Here is a 25,086-nt window from a genome sequence, read left to right as displayed (position 1 = left end):
GGTTATATTAAAGTGGATGGGTATCACATAGTATAGTATATTTATCTGATGGGTAGTTTAAATTGTGGGTTTGTTGTGGTGAGATATTTTGTTTACTAAAGATCACGAAGCAAATTGCTTGCGGTGTAGACAGGAGGTGTGAAGCATTCGGTGCCGTGTAGAGAGGCCTTAAGGATTGTAATTGATTTGGATTCCGCATTACGTTTCAATGTCAAAATCGAAACAAGCAAGACTGGACAGCTTTTTCCCTGCGAGGAGTCGAGATGCGCAGCCAACAGAAGGAATAGTGAGTTGTGTTCCTTCGCTAGTAGAAGCGTCAGATGTAATTGCCGATATACCAGAGCCCCAAAAATCATATGAGGTGGGAAAAACAAACGATATTGGATATATTCTTGACCACCATTCGCAGCTTGGCGATGCTGAGAGATATAGACTTCTGACTTCGGATGCTTTGAGAAACGTGCCACTTCTTGATACTACGAGGCAAGATCGCCGCAAGTTTCTTAAAGTGTGGCTCGATGATGATAGATATTCCAGATGGTTGGTCTATACCCAGCTCTCAGATGGAGGAGGTTTGTGCAAGATTTGCATTGTAATGCAAGCACGTCTTAAGCATGGTAACCTCAAAAATGCTGCTTTTGTCAAAAAGCCATGCATCGATTTCAAGAAATTTATTGAAAAGGCTACGGCTCATCGAGAGACTTCTTATCTTACCATAAAGAAGCAACTGCGGCTGCAAAAACTTTTCTCGAAAGTATGGAAAATGATCAAAATGTGTGCACAAGCTTGAACACTGCACATGGCGTGCAAGTGAGAGAAAATAGAAATATAATGAGTTCGATAGTTAAGATGGTGATGTTCTGTGCCTCAAATAACATCGCTTTCCGTGGGCATTCCCAACACGAAGGAAATTTTATGAAGCTCCTTCAGTTTCGCATGGACGCTGGGGACGAATATTTGATAAAACATTTTGATCGAATGTCCGGGAATGCCAAGTCCACTAGCCCTACCATACAAAATGAGATGCTCAGGATTGCCGGCAATATGCTTGTTGAAGAGATCGTCGCTGAGGCTAACGAATCGTTCGTGTCTGTAATAGCCGACGAGTCTTGCGATATCGCCGGAAAAGAACAGCTCAGCATTGTTTTGAGGTATGTGAAAGGTGATAAAGTACACGAAAGTTTCACGGGATTTGTTGAAATGGATTCCGTTTCCGCAGAGTAGCCTATTTTATCTCATCTCTCTACCATTGGGCTGGATTTTCAAAAATTGGTCGGGCAGGGATACGATGGGGCATCGACGATGGCAGGTCACGTGAGTGGTGTACAAAAACGCATTCATGATAAGTACCCTCGAGCAATCTTTGTACACTGTGCCTCTCATTGTTTGAACTTGGTCATTAACGACCAAAGTAAAGTTCCTGTAATCAGAAACACCTGTGACATCATCAGGGAAACTATCCGTTTTTTCAGAGATAGTCCCAAAAGGCGCAGCATTTTGGGGATTAAGATACCGTTATTCTGCCCAACCAGGTGGTCCGAGAAATATAAGAGCATCCGCACCTTCAAGTCTAATTTTCTGCGTGTACTAGATGCTCTTGGTTCTTTGTCGAGGGAAACAAGCAGTGAGACTAGGAGAAAGGCATTCTCTTTGAAAACTGCTTTAGAAAGATCTGAGGTCGCTTATGCTGTTTGCTTGATTGGAAGATTTTCGGCTCTTATAAAACCACTAGCACGCAAGCTCCAGACTGTTGGTATCAGCATGCCATGCGTGAAGAGCTTGTTTAATTCTCTACAGAGCATTCTTGACCGCGACCGCAACGACCCGGAAGTTTCGCTGCAGATATACAAAGAAACCTGTGAAGTACTCGGAGTAGAAGAGCTGAGAATGCCTATAGAATAGTTGAGGTACAAGTTTACCGTGCTAACGTCTGTGCTGAATCGGCTTTGGAATATTTCCGGCGTTCGGTATATGTCCCGTACATCGACGGATTGAGTAACTCTCTCCGGGAACGTTTCAGGGACAACCCCTCATTACTTGCGTTGCTATCCATCCTTCCACCAAACAAGCCAGCCAAGTTAGATGAGATTGAGCGTTTGTATTCTTTGGATAACCTTGGTAACGAAGTAATTCTCTGGAGATCGTCTTTGAACTCCCAAGTTAACCAGGAAAGTTTGCTTGACCTTCTTCTGAGTGATAAGGATTATCCAAGCGTGCACAGTGCGATCCAGGTCATCCTGGCCTTGCCAGCAACAACGGTGGAGGCTGAAAGGTCATTCTCCTCCATGAAGCGGGTCAAGACCTGGCTACGCTCAACAATGACTTCCGATCGCCTCTCAAATTTATGTGTGATTCATTGCCATCGCGAAAGGATGACCGAGGACAAGATCGATCGAGTTGTTACGAATATGGCAGGCGCGAGGCGACGAATAGAGTTGAAATAGAATTGATTCATAGTTTTTGGCAATACATTCAAATTTTGCTCACATCTGTTTTATGATTTGTTTTCAATGACCATGTTGTTGCAAGAAAGCTAGCCAATGGTTGCGGATATTGGGTATAGACACTGTGTTATCACTAGCCTATTGAAAGTCGTGTCCACTCAGCCGTGATTGGCCGGCATCAGGTCAGAACTCAGAAGTTACCAGATTATTATGAGACGAATAACACTAAAGCAATCACTGATGTTTTGCTGAGAAGAAAGATCACTATCTTTTCAAGTAGCAACATTTTTGAGACCGCAACGAGAGTTCACCCCACTGAGCTATATAAACACCCGGAGTCATAAAAACAAACTTACCAAAGAAAACTAAATATTGCGAAAATGCCCATAGCCCGATGATACCTCTTGCGGATAGCTGTTTCGATGGCGTAATACTCTAGATAGCGATATCTTTAATCTTTGTTACAACGATACACCAGACACGCCGCGATAAAGTATGCAGATGTGACGTTCATCTTAATTTTAGTGAACCGACACAAATTCGTGGGAAAGTAGGAGGCTTCTACATCAGGTGGCGGCTGGCGGTATCTTGAAACAAACGTTCTGTATCTCCCTTTGACTCATCAAAAATTTCGCCCCCCCCAAATTTTTTTTCTGGCTACGCCCTTGATAGTGAGGTATTTAAAACAAACCAAGCATTGCTTTGATGATATCGTACACGCGTCAGAAACAGTGGCGAGATTTTTAGGCTTGTCAACCTCAATAACCAATTTGTCAAAACTATAGAGATGAAAGTCGTTTTCCCGATTCTTACAACAGGATTGAAATTTAAATCCGTGAAAAACGATCTTTACCAATTCCACTTTTGGTTCGGTTCCAGGACACACAATGCTGACAGCATCATAACCATGTTAGCTTCAAACACGCTTCTACTATGTGTAGATTAAATATAAATACCCTAATTCTATGCATACAGAGAACGAATCAACTTAAGACACGCGCGAATCGTTTTTAATGAGCACATCACTGAAATAATTAAAACTGGAGGGGCCAATCTGAAATCACAATCGTGATCCGAATTATGCCAATCTCGTTTAGGATTTCTGTGATGTTTAGCAGTTGAAACCTTTCAAACTGCGCGGGCCTTGAGATCGGGCTGTCGCGCCAGAAATTAAACATAAAAAACAATATAGGAAGAAGTATTTACCTTAGAACAGTGATTCTTAATGAAGAATGGGGTGGAAATCGCGGGGAGCGCGTAAAAAGTTCTGTTTAGCTCAGCTTCGCGCCCCGCTTCAGATGCTTGCACGTCCCCAAAGGGGGGCGCGACCCCAGTTTGAGAACCACTGCCTCAGAATTATCATGGCGAAATGAACTAAGAAAAGTCTGATAAGTCCCTGCATTAATTCGATTTTTATTACGAATTTTATCAATATTTTTTACCAAGTTTCTTTAGACTCTCGCGGGCCGCACAGAACCGTGTTGCGGGCCGCATGCGACCCGCGGGCCGTAGTTTGCCCACCCTTGGTCTATATGCAATACACTAGTTAACTATATCTTCATATATTCATCACATACTGTTGAAAATAATTTCATCTTCTGATGTAACATTGTAAGGTGGCGCTCAGCCTTGTCTCAATCTACTTGAATTTCGTCTAGACTTCGCTTTAAATGGCTACAGACCCCTACACTGTACAGTGTACAGTCATCCCTCACGGTGCGCCCAATTTAAATAACACTCTAGCTAACGTGCAAACGTATATCGTCGAGATAGAATCAGACTAGCTTGTGTCCGTTTTACACATTTTGAGAAACTTTACGTAAAGTTTTCAGCCATATCTTGGTAACGGTTAACTTTGAAACAATAATACGATCATAACTAAACCACGACCAAAATATGGCCGAAAAAATTGAAGTTTCTAAAAAAATAGCTGAGAAGCTGATTTAACAAATATCCACCACAGGATACAGATGTAACGGGGAAGGTTGAAAGTTTATTAGAAGCTCAGCGTGGCATCATTGATGCTTTCTAATGATCACCTGCGTTTCGTACGGGAAACTCTGCGGACCTTAATGTTGTGCGAATCCCTGTTGTTTTACGAATATGCATTGTGCATTTTCTTAGGCTATACACTTGTTGATGCGATGATTAAGTCAGCTTGGAAAAGTATAGAGCAATGTAGCGTCCCGCTCTTCATGATGGCTATGCTTCAGTACGGAGAATTACACGCAAACTGCAGCTCATCGACACCACAGCATAAAACGGCCGTCAGTCGGCGGTCATATACGACCGGCTGGCACGATGCCAAACCAGAAAAAGAGGGAATCTCATGATAACAAGAAACCACGTGCTGAGTTCACGACCACATCTATCATAAACAAGACTTCCGAATTATAAAGAAATACAACAAAAATCACGTTCAGCTCATATCGAATCAGGATTCGTTCACACCGGCATGAGAATAGTAGATGCCTGTATTTGTGTACAGTGTACACCGAGCTTGGCTCGTTTCGCACGGTATACAGTTCACCTGTAGCATTTTCAAGAAAACAGATATTAGATTAGAATTCGAATTCGAGCATAGAGACACTTCACGAATTAATTATAATTAGATTACTGGTATGTTTCGCTCTAATAAGACTAATTAGACAGCCAGAATTATAGTTGTTCAGATCTGTCTGCTAAAAGTATGAATTAGGCTGACCATTCGCTTGAATATATTGAACTCCGAATTTAGGATTTACTTACAAGAAAACAAAAATATTATATGATATCAATGTATACACACGAGTAGAATTGCTTTTTGGCTGCGTAAAAGCGATGAAAACCATTTATGTATAGGCCTACTGTATAGCCCAGTGGTCGGGAACCTTTTTTGCCCGAAGAGCCATATATTGGCCCTATTTTTCCCATCTCAACTCCCAAAGAGCCATACATGTCAATCAACTGTTACGTCACAATTGGAAATTCGTGACGTCATGGTAGCACTAATTCGAACTCACTACATATGATTCCTCGTGTGCTCCACATTTTTTCAGTAAAAACTGGTATTTATTGCTCGAAAATAAAGCTCGAAACGAGAGGTAAGACGCAGACGGGTCAAGCATCCACCAAGGATAACGCAAGTCCTTGTATAAGTAGCTTAGAATTTATTATAACTGATATTAATCGAACGTGACTGTCACACTGATTCCGAAAATCCAAGGGCGCAGATAATAAAGTCAGCTGATCCGGGAGAATGCTAATCATGTGATTAAAAACTGCTAATCGGGATGCATCTCAGGCGGAGATAATAAAGTTAGCTGACCCGGAATATTGCTAATCGTGTGATTAAATACTGCTAATCGCGACTCATCAAGTTGGAAAGGTTACGCCCGAAGGCCCGATCGTTAGTCGAGGTGTCCCGAGTTTTCAATCAAGTGGCGTAATCTGTTGCATCATAATGCGAAAACGCGTCATATGCCATCAGTTGTCAATTTGTTGAATGAAACAGCAGCCTGCTGATAGCGACACTGGCACTGTAATATGTCGAATTATCATCATAGCGAAATGAAGGTCGTGTCCAATTCGTTCGGTACAGCTAAGAAATGGATTATAGAATATTGGTATCGCTATGCAATGGCGGGTACATAATTAGTGAAGCTATTACCTAGGAGACCATCGCCACGGTCATTATCGGAAATATTGGTGGGTAGGAATGGTACGCAGTTTTTATAGATAACTAGTTATCTATAGTTTGTTCCTGTTTGATAAATCAAGAGATTAACACTCACGTTATGCGCTGCGATCAACCGGTTTCCTTAATCCTAGGTTGATAAATCCTGACGAACGCGATAATCGACTTTTATTGCTAATCCAACTTTATTATCTTCGCCCTAAATACTTACCGACTTCTCCATTCTCAAAGTATTCGGCGGTAACATAACGTTGCGCTACACCCATAAATGTTTTACTACACAGAACGTGGAGAAAACGGAACGTGGATAGCTATGGCGTTGTTTGTAATTCGAGTTTGTAATTGTGAATGTCACATCCACAACAGTTCATTTCGCGCCGTAGATCAGGACGACAATGTGTATTTGAAAACTGCGTTTTGAAATGGGCGGCGCCATATCTGCTGTGCTCTTCGACTCAACGTATCGCACAATTCATGATTTCGATTCGGATACATCGCCAGGAGGTTTGAGTCAGTAGTCATTTCGATGGCGTGGGTTCGAATCCCATCGCTGCCACCACGCCAGGATACAGAGCCTGTACTCAACAGCACGAGTAGTCGTTATGTCAGGCAACTAAATAAACGGCGCAATCAGAGAAGTAATCATTAGCGTGCCAATTAACAGGTGCCGAGATTCGGTTCCAGTATATCACAAACAATACTGGCGCATGGAATTTGCGAGTGATATTGGCCGCCGGCGTGACAGTAAATTAAATTTGATGATTTTGAAGAGAGGGGGTCCGAGCCCCTAAACCTGAAGACGGCATTGTCTTTACCTCTGAAAGACATGTTTATACTGCCACCAGGATAGTTATTTTGGCCGTGATGAAAATTTACCAACAAGTCGCTGCGATATTGATCAATTCAGTACAAAATTAAATATTTGGCAAAGAGCCATATCTTATACCCAAAAGAGCCATATATGGCTCGCGAGCCATAGGTTCCCGACCACTGGTATAGCCTATACGCCTTGGACACCATCATGTTGTACTTTAGATTTGTAAATATTCTACGAAATAGTTTCAACCGCGTGCATAGTTCGATGAAAGTAATTCACCATGGTCGCTCAATACCTGCGATTCGCTTCTGTCTGTATAGTAAAAGTGTCTCGACATATCAGCACCTCGCGGAATTAGTTTCGAAAAAACAACAGGAAATGCGGATGGAAATTTCATTGATGTCAATCAAGCATCAATCAATATAGTTTACTAGGTTAATTTTACAAGACTCGCAAATCCGATTCTCGTAACCACAGGCTCGCACACGCATTGAAACTATTTCATCTGCATCGTGACTATCTTTTCAACGTCAGTTATCGATACGGTCGGCAAGCGCAGGCATACTTTGTCTACAATGCAGATAACGCTGTCGAATTGATCAATAAATATCGAGTTCATAATATACGTAGAAAATCGGAGAATATCTGCAGAAAGCATTTGTTGATATGGGTTCAATATTGATTAGCAGAGATGGAGAGAGTTATAGTTAACACGTATAGTAACAGCGTAAAAAAAGCTATTACAGCGCCCGGTGAATGTGATATGTGAGGAAACGGTATAGTTATGTTCATTAACTGGACGCATACGCACATTGCGCCTGATGTGCGTCTGAGAAAACCGGCAACGAATATTCTGACTGGGAATTCTAAGCGGCAACACTGTTATTTCATCCGTTACTCTACAATTTACATGGAAAGAGATATCTGATGTAATTACTGTACGAATTGCTAATTTGCAAATTTCGATTGGAAAGAGTTGGGAATAAACAGCGTCTCGTAATTTTGCGATCAAATGGATTTTATTTCAGAGCGGGAATTGTTTATTTTTCTAATACTCAGGAGACTAATTGGCATATAGCCATAGCGTAAGTTTAGTTGGTCAACTAGAAATTGTAGAATTACTGAATTCGGCATTTCGCTCGAATTAGTCTAATTATACAACAAGTTGTCCAAGACAGAGTGTAAGACCTGTAAAAGCAATCATGTGACACGCACTACAAGTAAATATCCTCATATCGCTCCTCGTGATGTATCGAGGGAGTAATCGTATGCATGTGGTAGACTATAATGCGGCTTGAAATTATATCTACTCTACAAATAGGATAAGAATTAGTAAATCATGTGAAGGCGAATAATTAGATTTATTTGAAATTTGGATTAAGCAATACTACTCCGTCCCTCGTCAGTCGCGCGTAGAGTACCAGCGCTACTAGTTTAGTCGCAGTGTGGCAATTGATATCGAGAACAGACGATTTTATCGGCACTTAATGCTGCGCGGCATTATACCGTTTCCACTCGGTATCAATCACTGTAATGTACCATTTCATGTGGAGATGTATCCATGGATGTCGTTAGTTGTGTTTACGTGAACCGACTTGTTGCGTCTTCTTGCGACGATGCACGAAAACGTAATCCACTGCACATTCCTGAGATCTCCTGATGAGATGGTGCGTTTGGCTCATTACACCGACCAAAACCGAAGTAAATGCAAAATAGTTAGCTGATTTTGCACCATGCGATAGAATTGAAATCGTTAGATTGCTCGATTGGCGATTAGAGTTATATATAGATTTCATAGTAGCCTATAGTAGGCATTGCCAGCTGCGTTTTTTTTTGTGACAAAGTACATTTACTTTTTCAGAATTTAAAAATATACTTCATTTACGGAAATGCTGAAACTATTGTAAGTATAATCGTAATCTCCCAATTTTACTTTTTCTATTGTTGTTCCACCATGTTTTTGTTTATCACGTATTTCAAAGTTAATCATGGCCAAGATAGGGCCGAAAGAAAATGAAAACTTTACGTCAAGTTAATTTCTCAAAATGTGTAAAATGGACATAAACTACTGCGATTCTCAATTGTGTCATAATATGATTAAACATATATTGATAAGTGTGTATCATAGTAATAGATCGACTTTTCACGCTGACCACAGAATCTGATCAATTCCAGGCGTAAAATATTCGGAAGGAAATCAAACAAGCAGAATACTCTCGACGGAAAGAAATCCGAAGCCATCTTTGATAAAGACCGAAACGATGTAACCGTATTGGCGTCTGACGATTTATACGAATCAGTCGAATGTAAACAGGCAACTTCCACAGAAAACCCTGCCGTTGCAGCAAGGGGGAGTAGCGATCTCGAGAGTACGCATTCAAACGAAATCGATCGATACGATGAGTTTGAATGTGAAGATATTCAAGACATGGTAGACTGGACACTTGTGCGACAAATCGAGAAAACAGTTTCTCTGCACCGTGCGAATTACACGGGAAACTATAATCATCTCACAGGTTTTGTTGACCACAACAGAAATACCGGAGAATATGATGTATTGATAAGGGACATGTGCTACCCCGATGTGATGCAAAAGTGTAAATCAGAGATGGATATTCGAGCAAACAGCATTTATTTCAGCAAAGTCAACATGCGTCCTTCGACCATCAACCGAAAGGTACGCAGTTCGCCGCGGGGAGAAACTCTCGGGCATAAAAATATAGTAAACAGGGATATCCTCCGATTAGACCCGCCTGGCACTGCCGTCGTAAAGAAATCGTTGACTATATGCGAACCTAGAAACTTCAGACGGCACAGACCGTACAGCGGAACCGGAGTTATTAGACGGCCCATGATTCCGTTGGAGCCAAAGACAAAACAAGTAGCGATAACCTATCTGAGAGCCGTGTCAAACTCGGATAACAAAACTAACAGAGCAGAGTCCCGCATTTCGAGAGGGCACGTGGACGCGTTAAGAGCACAATTCGACGAGAAGACCACGAAAACTAGTGGTAGACAGAGCGCGCCCATTCGTGCCAAACTTCCTCCGAAAGCAGCTGCAACAGCAGCGGCGAATTCTCAAATGCATTCGTCAGAAACGAAAGGCGAACTGTCAGAAAGTTTTTTGTTCAATGCTATGAAATATAAGGTGGACGCTTTGAATGACAGTGACTGTCGCGTGTAAATACAAATATTCATTACCGTGTGTCCCTATAAATAACTATACCCTCAGGTTCGTTATTTATAGTGTAACTGTAAAAGTGTACAACGATGTGTGTTGAGAAATGTTTACCTCCATCCAACCCTTCGGGGTCCCTTCTCAAGAATTGTCGAACAGTATAATATGCAATAAAATAATTTGTTCACCCTGTTCTTGTAAATATCATGTGTACATAATATGTGACTATAGAACATGTGGTTACGGGTGACGTGCGGTGAGAGGTGTCCGGTCAATACCGAGAAAGCAATCACCGAGAATGACATTATCGAGTATGGACACCACCGAGAATGGACATTACCGAAAATGTGTATTACCGAGTATGGACATATGCCGAGAACCTAACGTGCATCACGGCGTTGCCACATTCGCTGTCGATTCTCACGTATAAATTTATCGGCAACGTCCGTCTCAGTAAGTTAGATTCTCGGCATTAGCCATTCTCGGTAATGGCATTCTCGGTAATTTCCATTCTTGGGTTTTTCAACGGTTTTCTCGGTGTTGGTATAGAACCGCGGTGAGGCTCATGGTTGGTGAGGCACAGACTCCCATGGAGTCGGAGTTACAAATATATAAACCCAAAATGGTATAGCTTAATGAATTGACGATTTGTGTTACTTCAAAGCTCATCAGCATCTTTCGCACGTAGGCTACGAAAGAAAGCAGCCTATACTACAAATTCACAACTTGCATTCGGTATGTAAAATGGATCTGCCAGTCACATACATAAGAGCTAAATCATCGAAAGAATGCATTTGCTCTGCACTGCAATCTGCATGTTAGCCCGCCTTGGCAGTCGCAACTCGCCAATTCATAATACACGGTCGGTTTGTGAAGTGGGGCCTTGTTTTTAACATGTATGTTTTAAATTGATTTTTGTTTCAACTGCAACCCTATAAGTCCTACGCTTGGGCGATATAGCGCTGCTTCGCTTAGATTTACCTCTATATTCGTTTCTCGATTCACAATGAATTCCCACCCAATCTGTGTTTGAAACAGCTAGGAAAATGACTCGACTTTGAATCATGCCACGCATTTCGAAAATTAAAAATAACTTAAATGGTGACTTGACTCGTGACTTGACTTGATTCGAGCCACCGTACAAAATCTATCGACATGACTTGACTCGCGTCAAAATGTGCAATGAATCGAGATGACTCGTGACTCGAAGGTAGTGACTTTGATCCCAACACTGGAATCCTGACGAGTGATTACCAGCAGTTCAACATCAGACGACCATTGCCCTTTCCAGATATATTTTGTATTACACATGTGTCTCTTCCTAAATCAATACGCGATATGCGCTTGGTTAGGGTTACCGTAATTTGGGAATCTGAAAAGAGGGCATTTTTTCAAAATTTTCAGACTTACAATACCGGAAAAAATGCGGAAAATTTGGTAAATTTACTTCGATTTTGTAGTTGGTTGACTAAAAAAGGTCGTCTTCCTGACTGACTTACCGAAAGACCCGTCGGACGGTTACTTGAGTGCTGATTTCCTATAACTCACTCCTCTCACTTCCATTTTCACGGAGGGGTGATGTGGTAGCCTATCGATGAGATAGTGGGACCGATAATACATGAAGAATTCTCAAAAAATATGACATCTGGGCGACCTCAGAGGAAATTTTCAAACAAGTCACAAAAGAGAACAATTCCACTGAGCTACAGTAAATCAGCACTGAAGTAACGCGCCGGCGGCTACTTCGGGAGCTGAGCCGCAAAGTTTTTTAATCACCCAACCCCAAAGTCGGGAAATATTTACCACCTTTTCCGAATTTTACTCCACAATTCTATGTCTGAAAATTTTGAAAAAGTGTCCTCCTTTCCCGATTCCAAAGTATGATAACCCTATTTTAAAAGAGGGCGTATGGTAACCCTACGCTTGGTTATTGCGTTTATTCCAAGGGTGAATATAAGTCACGTGATGTGGTATTGTTGTTCCATAGCGGATATATAGCAGAGCGTTGCAACCCTTATTCACGACAGAGCAGTGGTTTTCAATCGGAAGGTCGTTTTCTTCTTTTAGGAGACCCAGGGCTGCTGACTCTTTACTCAGGGATTAGCTTCCCCCAATTTCCGGAGAAATCACCCTACTAAATTTAGAGGTGGGTCACTAAACATTTTGAAATCCGAAATTGGGCCGCGACCACAAAAATTTTGGGGACCACTTCCCTGGAGCATAAAGGGCATGCACATCGTATGAAAAGAAATAAAGGATAACATGAAAAGAGTAGCGATAAAAATGAATGTGGATGTGGCATATGTGTCGGTATAGAAGTGGATATTTCAGATCGGGGTCCATGTAATCTTGAGGGATACCTATAGTATGAATCCAATCCACGAGATAAATAGTAAAAACAGGCCCACTTCCTATGCAGGCCTTCATGAGACAGTACTTAAGCGAGTCAGATGACGATTAGGAGTTCTCGTTACCTCGAACACTTCAACAGGCTAGATATTCTGAAGCCGAGACCAAGGTGGGTGTCTAATTCCAAAGACTACTGCAAGACCAATGTTTTTTGTAGGTCGACAGAATTTTGTTGCGGCATTGCTTCAAACAAACATTGTAGCGCCTGTCTTATTTCTCGGGTGTTGGCGCGAAAAATTGACCTCTTTTACTCATCGGGCTGATTTCTTCTGGGGGGTGGGGATTTTGGCTTAAATGTCGGCGAAGGGGTCCACGAGATGAAAAAGATTGGGAACCACTGGTCTGGGCCTAGTTGGGTGTCTGATTCCAAAGACTACTCCAATACGTTTCGACACCTTTTCCAATATTTTTCATTGTATCGCAATTTATGTGGTGTATTGAACTGACAAAAGTTGCAATACACCGAACGCAAACCGAACCTTATATTTATGCTGTACGACATCACGGTAGCACGCCTCAGTGCATATTTGATTGAAAGTCGACTCAAAAGTGACTCGTGTACGTCATCACTTGCACAATCTTTGCGAGTCTGTCGCTTGGTCCTTTTTCGTTTGCAGCTTTCGCGTAATTTATTTTGCTCTCAACGGTCTCAAAGCAAACAGCTGAGAAATGCCTGAAAAACTCAAAGGCAAAGCTCGTGGCTCTGCTGCATTAGCGAGCTCGACACTATCCGCGAACGAAAAAATCCTGCAAGAATGCAACCGTTTATACGTGGAGGAAACCACCGGACTGATCGAAATCGCGAAAAGCCTCGACATCAAACTTTTGGAACCGCGTAAAAAGATCACAGTGCTGCTGATAGGTAATCACTCCGCCGGCAAAAGCACTTTTATCAACTGGTACGTAGAAGAACACGTTCAAAGAACAGGCGTAGCTATCGAAACGCAAGGCTTTACTATAGTCACCAGTGGCCGTAAGAGAGAATCCTTGACTGGAAACGCGACCATGCATTTATACCAGCACTTGAAACCTCTTCAAGACATGAAAGGCGTAATTGATTACATCGGAACGGAGATATCAACTTCGAAGCAGAAAAAATTCAGCCTGGTAACTTTCATTGATACTCCAGGCCTTGTCGATGGTGATATGAAATATCCTTTCGACGTAAACGAATCTATCTTATGGCTCGGTAACAACATAGCCGATTTGATATTTGTGTTCTTCGATCCGATCGGTCAAGCTCTGTGCAAGCGTACACTTAATATTGTCGAAAATTTATGCGATAAACACGCTGAGAGAATGAAGTTTTATCTCAGCAAGGCAGACGAGGCTGGTCATGAAAGCGATCGTCAGCGGGTTATGATGCAAATCGTACAAGAATTGTGTAAAAGACCTAATTTGAATAGAACCGGGTTTGAAATGCCAACAATCTATGTACCTACGTTGGGTAAACAAAGTCGCTGTGTGAATCAAATTGAAGAGGTTTGCAAGGAAATCGAAAAAACCATCAACGCCACTATTCAAAATACTTTGAACCAGCTCGAAAAAGACTGCACTGAAATCGCTGACGCTATCAATGAGAAACTACGCATTGACGATGAAGCAAGATCCTATAATTTGAGAGCAAAAAGCCGCCGTTGTCTGTTCTTTATGTTCGGATTGTTCGTACCGATGGTGTTTCTGGCTAACTTCCTTGCCGTTGGCTTGTCGGATGATATCCTCCATTCAACTCTCGGCAAAGTCGGCACCGCCAACCTGCGTCATTACACTTCACCCGTTTCCTCGATATGGACCGCTGTCCCGAAGACGTATCATTGGCATTTCCTCGGCGGTGTGGCGGTTCTCACGTTGATTCTACTGCTTCTGGCTCATTTGTCCTCAAAAACAAGGCCCACGCTCGGAAGACGGTTGAAAAAGTCCTTGTTGGAAAGGCGGGAATACGTGCAATCGAAGGTTAAAAGTAAAAAAGAAGCGTTGTATAAAGAATATCTTCAACAAAGTATCGGCGCGCAGGAAATGTAATCTAAAGTTTGAGGTTGATTGATGATTGAAGCCTGGTTTGCCATCTACCCTAGGATTGAATATGTTTTTTGTACTTTATGTAAGAACAAAATGACCTGTAATGATATATAGCTGCATTGTGAGCGTGTTTTTGTTCTATATTTACCTGTGGTTGACAATCTAAAATTGGATAATATGTTCTGCGTTGAGCCTATTTCTGTTCTGCTACGGCAGAGCTTCCCAACCCTTGACCCCCTTTAAAAATCAATTGTCCAACCCTTGGAAGAAAGTAATAAACATCGTTTTCGTCGGAATGAAATAATCTGTGAGGTTATAGAGTAGATTTAGAGATGGTATCTATATTTCAAAAAATATTTGTCGAATTTTTCATGACTTTCTGAAAATAGCTCATGGCCCCAGGTTGAGAACCTCTCATCAATGTCATAATAGAAATCGAGGGTTAGTCTCGGATACTGGTATGTGCTTACCAATTCTCTATTAGCCTATTTCCGCATTGAAACAACTTTAATATCAGGTGTGATTAGTTATTACTGATGCCTTACATGTTCTGCGTTTTCCAACTATAAATTAACATTTTTCTGCACTGCAACAATATCAGTTTTTCTTGGATACTGATGCCTAATATGTTGAGTTTTGCAACTATCAACCAGCCTATCTCTGTTCTGCATCTACGTAGATGGAAGGAGCTACTTGAGAGTATCTATATTGCGTTTCATAGTGGCATTTTCCATTAAATACCATTTCTAGGCTGTCGTGTGTTGATGTTTTGTAACGACTATCGAGACAGGTTGGTTCGCTGTGTTCATGGCCACTATTGGCAGCATTCCTCAGGACATATACTACAGATATGGGATAGCATTTCGTAATGGTAGTCCTAAAATATCTGGATATTGTTTTCTGAATAGGATGGCCTTGAGTTGACGGCTTGCAGGTTTTATAGTTGGCATTGAACCCTCAGTTGAGTTAATGGCTCGAGTAGACGAACAGCAGAATGAAGTCTGCCCTAATGTTTCTCACAAGATGTTATTTTTGTTACATATGACATTTCAAGAGTATTCGAGTTTCCATATATCTGTTATTTATTAAAAATCAGTGCTACGATAATGCTGAAACGAAATTTACAATACATTTTCCAATCTACTTTACCCCAGATTGACGGTAGGGTTTGATAGCATCATTGATTGCTAATCATTCAAATCATTTCACATTTTTTAAAAATAGTTTAATAGTGATTGAGATTCATATCCAATGATACCACCACTATTATTGTCTTACGAACCTCTAAAAAACACTTATATAGTCATTGAACATGCTGCTTTATGCCTATTGCCTGTACTGTGTAAAGGTTGTTAACACTCATACCAAATTCTACACTGACTTTGAGAATGTTATTAATGTGAATGTGTGGTATTCTCTTCATTTCCAGCGAGATATACTTTATTTCAGTGTCGGAAGGCTATGGTTCAGGCTGAGGTATTGTGGGAGACAAAAACCAGTAGGCCATTCCTGACTTTGACCTATGGCAAACTTTTTCAAGAGGATCCTTATTTCATTGTGACTGGAGGAGAAGACGGCGTCATACAAGTCTATGAAACGCCCACTAGAAGAGCCAAGGAAATACAGGTAAGGGAGGCCTAACGGTGAAAAAAGTCCTTGTATTATGAGTAATCTACGACATGGTGTTATGCTCAGCAGAGATGGTGGAAGTAGTCGGCCTTTCCACTGCTGTAGTAGTATAATAGAAGTTAACACCGTAAATTTGATTGAATTGCAAGTAGAAGTAGCTATTTCAATGTCAAAACTACTCCGAGTAGAATTAGAGAATGAAATTTTGAAAAGTACTCGAACACGTAGGCTACTTTCAAAGGTAGATTTGGTTTAATTTTAGCAGCTACAATGGAAGGTGGCCACTTATGAAATAGCAGGGTGTAGGCTCTTTTGCCCGGGTGTCATGACAGTTTCACGCGAAGAAGTGAATCCAAAAACAACTTTTAACTTTTCTTGATGTAATAATGTAAACAGTTTCACCTAATAAAACTGTAGAAGTGGATGTAGTCTAGAAACAACCATTTGAGTAAGCCGTAGGCTACAAGTAGACAAAATCTCGGAGTAGTCAGAAAAAAGTAGAAGTAGTCTTCGTTTCTGCCCTATCTTGTTGCGCTATTGGTAGTAAATTCAATTCCGCTGTCCTGATGAAATCTCTAGCTTAAAAATTGTAAGTAGTCCAGTATCGGTTTGAAAACACTGCAAGACTGCGTTACAATGAAAAGAGAAGGTTCAAAACGACTTGCAGTTGTCTTTGAAATCAGACACCCACCTGGGCCTAGGTGATAAAAATAAGAGGCATGCACACAGGATGGAAAGAAATAGACCTAAGGCAGTGGTTCTCCAACTGGGGGGCGCGGAAGCACCTGAAGAGGGCGCAAAGCCGCGGTTAACTGAAATTTTTTTCGCGTTTTGAGCGATTTACCTCTACCTTATGATTATTGCTCTGTCTAGTTTCCGAATTTCATATTTGAGAATTCTCTCATGAATAGGGCCGGGCACAATGATTCGAGTACTCGAATCTGAATCGAGTAATAATTTTAATGATTCGAGTCGAGTAGTAAAAGACTATTTTTTCGAGTACTGAAATTATAAGCTTCTCACTACTTAAAAGTTAATTTATCAACGAGAATTATAGTTGCGATACTAATTTTGACCGTTGAAGCCATGAAACCGTGATTGGTGGTATCGTAGCATACGCAACATATAGTACAAAGCTACGAAGGTTACCGGACGTAGCACATTTCCGAAGTCATGATTATCCCACAACATTGTCACCAAGTGGAATGAAATCGGTATGGTTGAAAAAATACCAAATTATCGTTTATGAGATGGATAACAGTCATCATATTCTTTTTGGTGGCATAAACGATACATATTTGAACTTTGACGTATTACATTCTGTTATGACGTCATAATGAGTGATACTCGATTACTCGACTCGACTCGAAGCATATTGCGTGATTCAGAATCGAATCACTCAAGTATTCGATTTTGCCCAGCCCTACTCATGAACAGCTATAACCTTCAATGCCATCAAACTTTCTGTTGGGATTGCTGGAATTCTGATTGTTCTCTTGGATATTTTGTGATACCGCAATGAGGAAAGGCGCGAAATATTTTATCAACAAAAAGGGGGGCGTGTCTGAAGAAGTTCGAGAACCACTGACCTAAGGGATATGCCTAACATAAAATGGCTAGCGCATGACTCGACTCATTCTATATGACTTATTCATATCTTATTCATAATTTAAAAATAGGCCAAGAAACCGTCTTTTACCTGTTTGAAGAAACATGTTTAAAGTGAGAAAAAGGAGTAGGCTTTATCCAAGGCCTTCGATATCCCACAAGAGCTTCACAGAAGTGAGTTGAACCTGACTTGAAATCGATACTGAAGAGTAGCCTTAACAAAATGACTTGAACTCGGACTTGAGTCTTAACAGCATGGCTCAGACTCGATCCGGTGTGCCCTGACTTGATTCGGTGGTGAATTGAAAATGACTCGACTTGACTTGAGTCGAAACTATAAAAGTCGAATTGACTTGTGACTCGGAACCTTGCGGCTTGGTTACAACCCGTGTATCCATAGCGTATTGGTTTGAATCACAGCACATCAATTGAATAAAATTTAATCCATGATTACCGGTAATTAATAATTAATAAAGTCAGGATAAACACAAATAGGTATGAATCAAGCAATGTGTCATGGTGATTGGTGATATTGTGACCTTTGACCTTTCAGCCAGTTAGAAGTCTGGAGACAAAATGCGGTCCGATATTTCATCTTCGTCTGCACGACATCATTCGTTTGAAATCGCAAGACCTGATCGCAGCAGATTCCCGAGGTTCCGTCACTGTGTTCTGTAACGGACAAATTTTCATGAGGACAATGTTGCAGAAACCGGCCGGAATCTCGGATCTGCAAATCCACGAAACCGAACGTAAGTGACTTACTGCTAGGGCTAGGCGCAATGATTCGAGCACTCAAATCCGAATACAGTATTACTTTTAATGGTGCAAGTGAACTAGTGAGAGATCATTTCTCGGTTACTGAAATATTGATACTAATATAATAATTTATAGCGTGCCGAATATAACATATATCACAAAGTGCAATGAAATCGACATGGTCGAAAAAAAATACCAAATAATCTTTAATACGATGGCATTGTACTTGCCCCACCCTAGTTAGACACTTACAAACTACTGAGTTTCAAAACTCGTAACTATAGAATTAGAACTGGAGCTACTCTCTTTTGAAAATTCACAACTAGAACTAGAATTACTCACTTTTCACGGTTCACGCTAGAACTACAACTTCTCTCTTTCGAAAACTCGCAACTAGAATCAAAACTATCCATTTTTCAAAATCCAATAGTAGAATTAGAACTGGAACTACTCGCTTTTCAAAATATTCAACTTGAATTAGAACTATTCACTTTTCACCATACCGGACACGCATTACACGACTAGAACTTACTTTTCAAAATACACAACTTGAACTACTCACCCGGGTTACAATGACTTCAGTCACTTTGCGCATGGACTCGACTTGTGGCCTACACGAGTCGGTACGTATGACTCTACCAAGTCATATCACACGAGACAAATTAGGCCGGAAACTGTCTTTTATCTGTCTGAATAAACCTGTTCAGAGTGAAGTTGATCAAAGTATTCATAGTTGGTATACGAGTAGACGTATATGTAACAATGTAGCGATGTCCAAGTATGTAATAAAGTAATTATTTTAGGCCTAGTTTTACCAAAACTGAAAATTGTTAAGGGGAAGTAGTCTTAAATCATAACCACTTGAGTAAGTAGTGCAAGCAGATAAAACCTGCTTTGAGTACTTTGAAAAGTAGAAGTATCTCGTCACTGACCACCTCTGTGCTCTGGTGCTATATAGCGACTTGTAGTTTGGTCTTGAATGCGAACACATCAGAATTTAGAAGTTCTGTTACACAATTAGGTATACAATTGAATAGTATATCCATATCGAAATAAACCCGAATATTTTCGGCTGACACTCGTCATGGGTAATCGTCAGCAACTCGTAGGGAATTAAAAAGGACATTGTAAATCAACAATCGTAGCACATAATCTGACGTAACAAATTAGGTATATGGCTAATTTCGTTCAACCTGCATTTGTCTGACAGTTGGTCATCTGTCTATCATTACCGGCAACGAGGACGGTATGGTGAATTGCTTCAACGCGTTTAATGACAATTGGAAGATCAGGCTGCAAGACATCGGTTCCAGAAATGTACGTCATACTAGCAGACTTGGACAATTAGATCATTCTTGTTGTCAAATTTAGACTGATTAGAGCGGAAAGCCGGTAATGTAATCTGGGAATATTACTACGCTGTGATCCAATTCTGATCTCATTACTATTTTTCCTGAAAATCCTACAGGAGAATGATGCAGTGCATTCTCTGATTTGTTATAGGGTTGTAACCAAGTCGCAAGGCTCCGAGTCACGAGTCAATCTCACTATTATAGTTTTGACTCAATTCAACTCAAGTCATTTTCAATTCACCGCCGAGTCAAGTCCGAGTCCAGATCATCGAGCAGAGGGCCGAGTCTTGAGTCGTGGTATTACGATTCGAGTCGGTCCTGGCCTTTCGAGTCCCGAGTCATATGAGTCCAAGTCGAGTCAATACACAAATTGACTCGGGTCATGTTGAGTCATTTCTGTGTTTAAAGAAAATGACTCACGTCGAGTCATCAGAAAATCGTGACTCGAGTCACTACAGCCCTGATTTAATATTCGCTGAACTTGACATCTGTCTTATTTCTGACTCGGAATTTATTTCAATTTTCAATTGTTTGCGTATTCGGCAATTATGATTCTGATGTAATTTTGAAAAATCTCTGCAATACTAGAGCACTTATGCACAAGAATAATATGTTTACTGTATTGCAGGGTTGTGATGACTCGGGTCATGACTCGACTCGAGTTTGACTCGAGTCACGATTTTCCGATGACTCGACTTGACTCGAGTCATTTCTCAAAATACGGAAATGACTCGACTCAAGTCAATCTGTGTATTGAGGCGATTTGGACTCGAGTCATTGCGCATGACTCGAACCAAGTCATAGGACTCGAGACTCAGACAGCCAAGATCGACATTTCGTTGTAATCTCGAAGAATAGTAAAGTAACCACACTATTGGGATTTCGACTATCGGTACTGGTACTCGAAAATGCGACCAGAAACTGCTAAAAGTGGGGAAAATAATATAGTATAAATGCGAACCATTCGATATCACCAAACAGAGTTATAAAAAGCGGCTTTAACTAGACTTTAACTGGAAACTGAGCAGTCAACACAATGACTCGGACTCGAGTCATAATACCATGACTCAGACTCGACCCTCTGCTTGCTGACTTGGACTCGGACTTGACTCGGTGGTCATTTGAAAATGACTCGATTCGAGTCAAAACTCTAAAAGTGAGATTGACTTGTGACACGGAGCCTTGTGAGTTGGTTACGACCCTGCAGTATTGGCAGTGGTGGTCTATTCCAAATTTATCATATACCAAGTATACCATATTTTCGTTGCAGATTGAATGTCTCCAGGCAACTGTGTCCGTTACTTGTATTCTCGCCACCGCTATCGCTGCAGATTCGTGCCCGGCTGTGGACTACGTGATTGTTGCTGACAGTAGCAAGAACCTTCACTTTATAAGGAATGGGAGAACTCTGCTGTCGATCAAGACGCCTTCGATTGTTAAATCTGTTAGTTTTTCACTTCTATTTTTTCGACTCTATGTAATCAGAGGTGATCAAAGTAATCAGCGCTGCTGCTCTAGTGGAAATAGATATAACTGTAAATTACTGCGCAACTACAAGGAGAAGTAGCAATTTCGAGGACATGTCAAAGCTACATTAAGTTGAAGTACAATATAGGTGTGAAAAGTATTCAAATAAGTAATTTCAGCAAGTAGATTCGATTGGTGGGTGGTATACTTTCAGAGATGGCTACTTTTGAAATTTCGAGTTGGATCTTTGTGACCAATGCAAAATGACAAAATTTGGTCAAAATTGTAGCATTAGGTCAAAAAGTTGTCAAACTTGTACGCAAAGTTCGTTTTTGGAAACTGCATTTCGTTGGTGTCTTAGAGGTTGCACTGTCGGTGAACTTATCATTTGATATTTTACACAGCTTGTAGCCTACTTTACAGGCTCACTGTTGTAGATGACTTATTGTCTACTCATTGTGAATCATCAACCATCGGATGACACTAATAAGTTGACGTGACGTGATGATCAACACACCTAAAAACGAGTAAAATTTTTCGTTGGTCCGAAGTTTTTCCAAGCTCATGCTCGTATCTCAAATCTGAATTTGAAACTAGCACCGCATTGGTGACCCTGCTATACCTCTTACCTCTTACATGCAGTCTTATTTTTTCCTGATTTCGATTTGCAAGATGTTGGCGACGTGATAATTCTAGCCCAGGGGTTCTCAGCCCTTTCTTGGCCGTGTTCCATTTTCCGGTTTGAAAATGTACTGTGGCCCACCTCTTATCTTGGAGTCATAATCCTGTTAAATGCGTGGTAATTGACAGCGCCGATATGCCTATTTCTGTAAATGTCAGAATATTCAATCCTATGATACAATCAATTCGTGTGACTCTTATATTATGTACAATGATTTCCAGGGCGGAAATTTTAAACCGACTCCAAAGATTAATGCGCTCCGCTAAATCCTCAATCCATTATGATTCGTTGCGGTGGTGCAGTATATCTCCACCAGAAGTTGCTAATAATTTGCAATTATGGCTATTTTTATCTTACAATAATACGACTTGCATATGTACAGTAAATCTATACATCAATTACACTTCATTCCGAGTTTATTGCACACCCCTTTCAACGACATATGACCCTGCCGGAATGCTTGGTTACTTCAGCATTGCTTTCCAGTTATTATATACTTGAAATTATTATAGTTGCTGTTAGCCGTAGGTTGTCATAGCCAGCGGAAAAAGCCGTCGTTTCTACCTATCGTTTTCGACTTGTACATGCTGAATCCATACGTGCCACACTACGTCTCATCAGAGTCAGATGACAAGCTTTACGTAGACTACACATAATTAGATAATATGAATATATCTTTAGCGATTAACATAACAAATATAACTAAACTTGTATTAATTCTAAAATTTTTTAAATAGCTTTGTGGCCCACCTCAAATGCTCCTGTGGCCCACCCTTTGAGAACCCCTGTTCTAGCCGTTACCGATTCAAGAAAACCTACTTTGTTTTCAGATGTGTACTGGATATTTTCTTCATTTTGATGAAGTATCGGACCCCGATGAAAAGTGAGTGTGTTCGTATTCGTGCATGCTATCATAAGTTAACTCCCCAGCCACTTCTCGCTCAATTTCTGATCGGATATCTGGTTTTCTTGAAAGCGCGACAGAAGTGTATAGTGCGAAACAAGCCGAGCTAGGTGTACAGACATTGCCATTCTCCAACTTATGAGTATGAATTTTGATTTGATATTTGTATCACTTTTTAATTCTGATAATTAAATTTCCAAGTCTTGAGGAATTCAGTAATTCTAGTTCTAATCTATTTTGAAAAGGCTGAAAATTTTAGCAACTCGCTCCCCTCCCCCCTCTCCGTGGTATCAATCATAGCCAATCATATTGACACAGCTTGACTCAAATTGCTCTGGGTTGCGACGACGGTACGATATGGATTTGTGTGGACTTTGAAGTTCAAATCAGCAGTCAATTCGCGGATGTCGGCCATCCCATTACAGAGCTTAGGAGATTGCCACCGATGGGCGACTCTACAAGTAAGCAGACTTTTTGATAGTGATATTGATGAAAATATTCGGGTTCATTTCAATATGAATATGTTATTCAACTGTCTATTGAAGTTGTGTACCTCCAAGGGTGTAATGTTTCTGTGGATATTCTATTGATATCAACGTTTCCTTGCTTTTTTTTCTAGGTTTGGGGAGTCACGATAAAGCAGTCACCGAAAAATTGGATATTCTACTGTGCACGGGTCATTTTCCTGCGTTCATCCTTCTGAGAGAGGGCAAGGTGGGATTTTAATGTCGATTTTCATACTGGATACTGATGTAATGTTTTCCTATGCTGTCCTTTAATCGTAATCTGACTTGTGATGCAAGCTGTTTTATGCTCCCATTCTAATCGAATTTCCGGTTTTCCTGAGAATGCTACAAACCTTTTTAGTGTGAAAGGAGCTAAGCCTGCGGTACAGACATTTACTATTCTTATGCGTACGATAACGAACTCTGATTTGATATAAACCAAACTTTATTTTTGATGTATTTCTTTATAATTAGGTATTTATTTTGATTTTCAAGTATTTTAAATTCGGTGGTTATGATTTTAATCTAATATGGAAGAGATGAAAGTTTTCTAGTTGTCCAACTCTCGGGCAATAGCAAGATGTGAAGATGCTATTTTACTTGCATATATACGCGATTATTGACATTTGGTTTCGTAGGTTTTGACAAGGCGTAAACTGCCGGACTGGGCTTCAGCAATCTGCGAATATAACGACGGAAAGGACATCTCATTTCTCGTCGGCTGCAAAGATTCAACGTTACTCGCATTTAAAGTGACATGAGGCCCCGCTGGCGAGAGATCGAATTGTTCCGTCTCATTCGATACGCAATCGGACGAAGCTGGTTGAAGATGACACAGGCGACCATGAGATTTCGGTTGACTGCACATTGCATTTGACTTTTGACTTGTATTATTGTGAGCTCTGCCAGTTCTATTTTACGACCTGATTTCCAGTGCTTTGAAGAACTAAAATGCTCGCCGTAAAATTAGTTTTCGGAATACTCAAATCGATTCTGCCTACTTTCTCAATTGTTTTCTGGCTGCTTCCGCTTTGAATTACCAGTTTTTGACACAAGACTACTTTTTACCCTTTTGCGAAGAGTATGTGTTTAAATATGGCTCATGATACCAGTTCAGACAATATCAGGACGATATAGTTTAGTGTAATAGAACAGAAATCCACAGGACAACGTGAGCTCTAATCACTTCGTTTGCGGTCAATTTATTTGGAGGAGGTGCTTCGAGTCATCTACATTTCTGAAACGCCAAGTGAATTTGGCAGCGTGACTCGAGTGAAGTCCAGTCGTCTGAACAAAGTAAACGCAGGGCATCCCGAAAAAACGGTACCTAGGGTTTGACGCTGAGTGGCAGTACTCTAAGATAGCACGGATATCAAGAATGGTGGTGCTGTTTCGAAAGCACAGATTATGAGAACGAAAATAATATATCGATAAATTGTTTAAAAAAAGTGAAGGGATTGGATATATTCAACTGCTGTCGCGACACCAAAACGCAACATGTCAGTATGTACTTCTACTTTTTCAAAGTTCTAAATTAGATTTTGCGAGCTTGCACCACTTAAATAGAGAGAGAGAGAGAGATATGGTATTCTTTTTCGCCTGCACCATCGAGATGCTTTGACGACGGAGATGCGAT

At 40.8% G+C, this 25,086-nt stretch overlaps 4 protein-coding genes across 4 annotated transcripts; all 4 read left to right on the top strand.

Moving 5' to 3' along the window:
• The first annotated feature begins 849 nt into the window (after positions 1-849).
• Positions 850-1,902, top strand: LOC145459981 (zinc finger MYM-type protein 1-like). Its single transcript, XM_080338427.1, has 2 exons — positions 850-1,151; positions 1,473-1,902. The coding sequence occupies exons 1-2, from the start codon at positions 850-852 to the stop codon at positions 1,900-1,902; spliced, it is 732 nt and encodes a 243-aa protein (XP_080194553.1).
• A 6,009-nt stretch (positions 1,903-7,911) lies between these two features.
• On the top strand, positions 7,912-10,307 carry LOC145432939 (uncharacterized). The gene is made up of 2 exons (XM_080309778.1): positions 7,912-8,840; positions 9,113-10,307. Exons 1-2 carry the CDS (start codon positions 8,827-8,829, stop codon positions 10,119-10,121), a joined length of 1,023 nt encoding a protein of 340 aa, XP_080165904.1. The 5' UTR covers positions 7,912-8,826; the 3' UTR covers positions 10,122-10,307.
• Positions 10,308-13,074: 2,767 nt separating this feature from the next.
• LOC145432937 (uncharacterized) lies at positions 13,075-15,297 on the top strand. Its single transcript, XM_080309776.1, has one exon. The coding sequence runs from the start codon at positions 13,194-13,196 to the stop codon at positions 14,544-14,546; it is 1,353 nt and encodes a 450-aa protein (XP_080165902.1). The 5' UTR covers positions 13,075-13,193; the 3' UTR covers positions 14,547-15,297.
• A 138-nt stretch (positions 15,298-15,435) lies between these two features.
• LOC145432938 (uncharacterized) lies at positions 15,436-24,548 on the top strand. Its single transcript, XM_080309777.1, has 8 exons — positions 15,436-16,169; positions 18,334-18,532; positions 19,750-19,856; positions 21,162-21,335; positions 22,871-22,923; positions 23,263-23,405; positions 23,564-23,658; positions 24,089-24,548. The coding sequence occupies exons 1-8, from the start codon at positions 16,005-16,007 to the stop codon at positions 24,209-24,211; spliced, it is 1,059 nt and encodes a 352-aa protein (XP_080165903.1). The 5' UTR covers positions 15,436-16,004; the 3' UTR covers positions 24,212-24,548.
• Positions 24,549-25,086: the final 538 nt, after the last annotated feature.

The sequence above is a fragment of the Botryllus schlosseri genome, chromosome 2, assembly GCF_051294905.1.
Source record: "Botryllus schlosseri isolate E-star chromosome 2, Bs_hap1, whole genome shotgun sequence".
NCBI classification, from domain to species: Eukaryota; Metazoa; Chordata; class Ascidiacea; order Stolidobranchia; family Styelidae; genus Botryllus; species Botryllus schlosseri.
This window is presented reverse-complemented; position numbering and strand designations above follow the sequence as displayed.

What these genes read in the sequence shown, in the direction of transcription:
- LOC145459981 (XM_080338427.1), top strand. Translation starts at nt 850, where the DNA reads ATGGTGATGTTCTGTGCCTCAAATAACATCGCTTTCCGTGGGCATTCC. An exon ending in CAGCTCAGCATTGTTTTGAG is followed by an intron (nt 1,152 to 1,472) that starts GTATGTGAAAGG and finishes CCGTTTTTTCAG; the next exon opens with AGATAGTCCCAAAAGGCGCA.
- LOC145432937 (XM_080309776.1), top strand. Translation starts at nt 13,194, where the DNA reads ATGCCTGAAAAACTCAAAGGCAAAGCTCGTGGCTCTGCTGCATTAGCG.
- LOC145432938 (XM_080309777.1), top strand. Translation starts at nt 16,005, where the DNA reads ATGGTTCAGGCTGAGGTATTGTGGGAGACAAAAACCAGTAGGCCATTC. An exon ending in GAAGAGCCAAGGAAATACAG is followed by an intron (nt 16,170 to 18,333) that starts GTAAGGGAGGCC and finishes TTGACCTTTCAG; the next exon opens with CCAGTTAGAAGTCTGGAGAC. An exon ending in ACCGATGGGCGACTCTACAA is followed by an intron (nt 23,406 to 23,563) that starts GTAAGCAGACTT and finishes TTTTTTTTCTAG; the next exon opens with GTTTGGGGAGTCACGATAAA.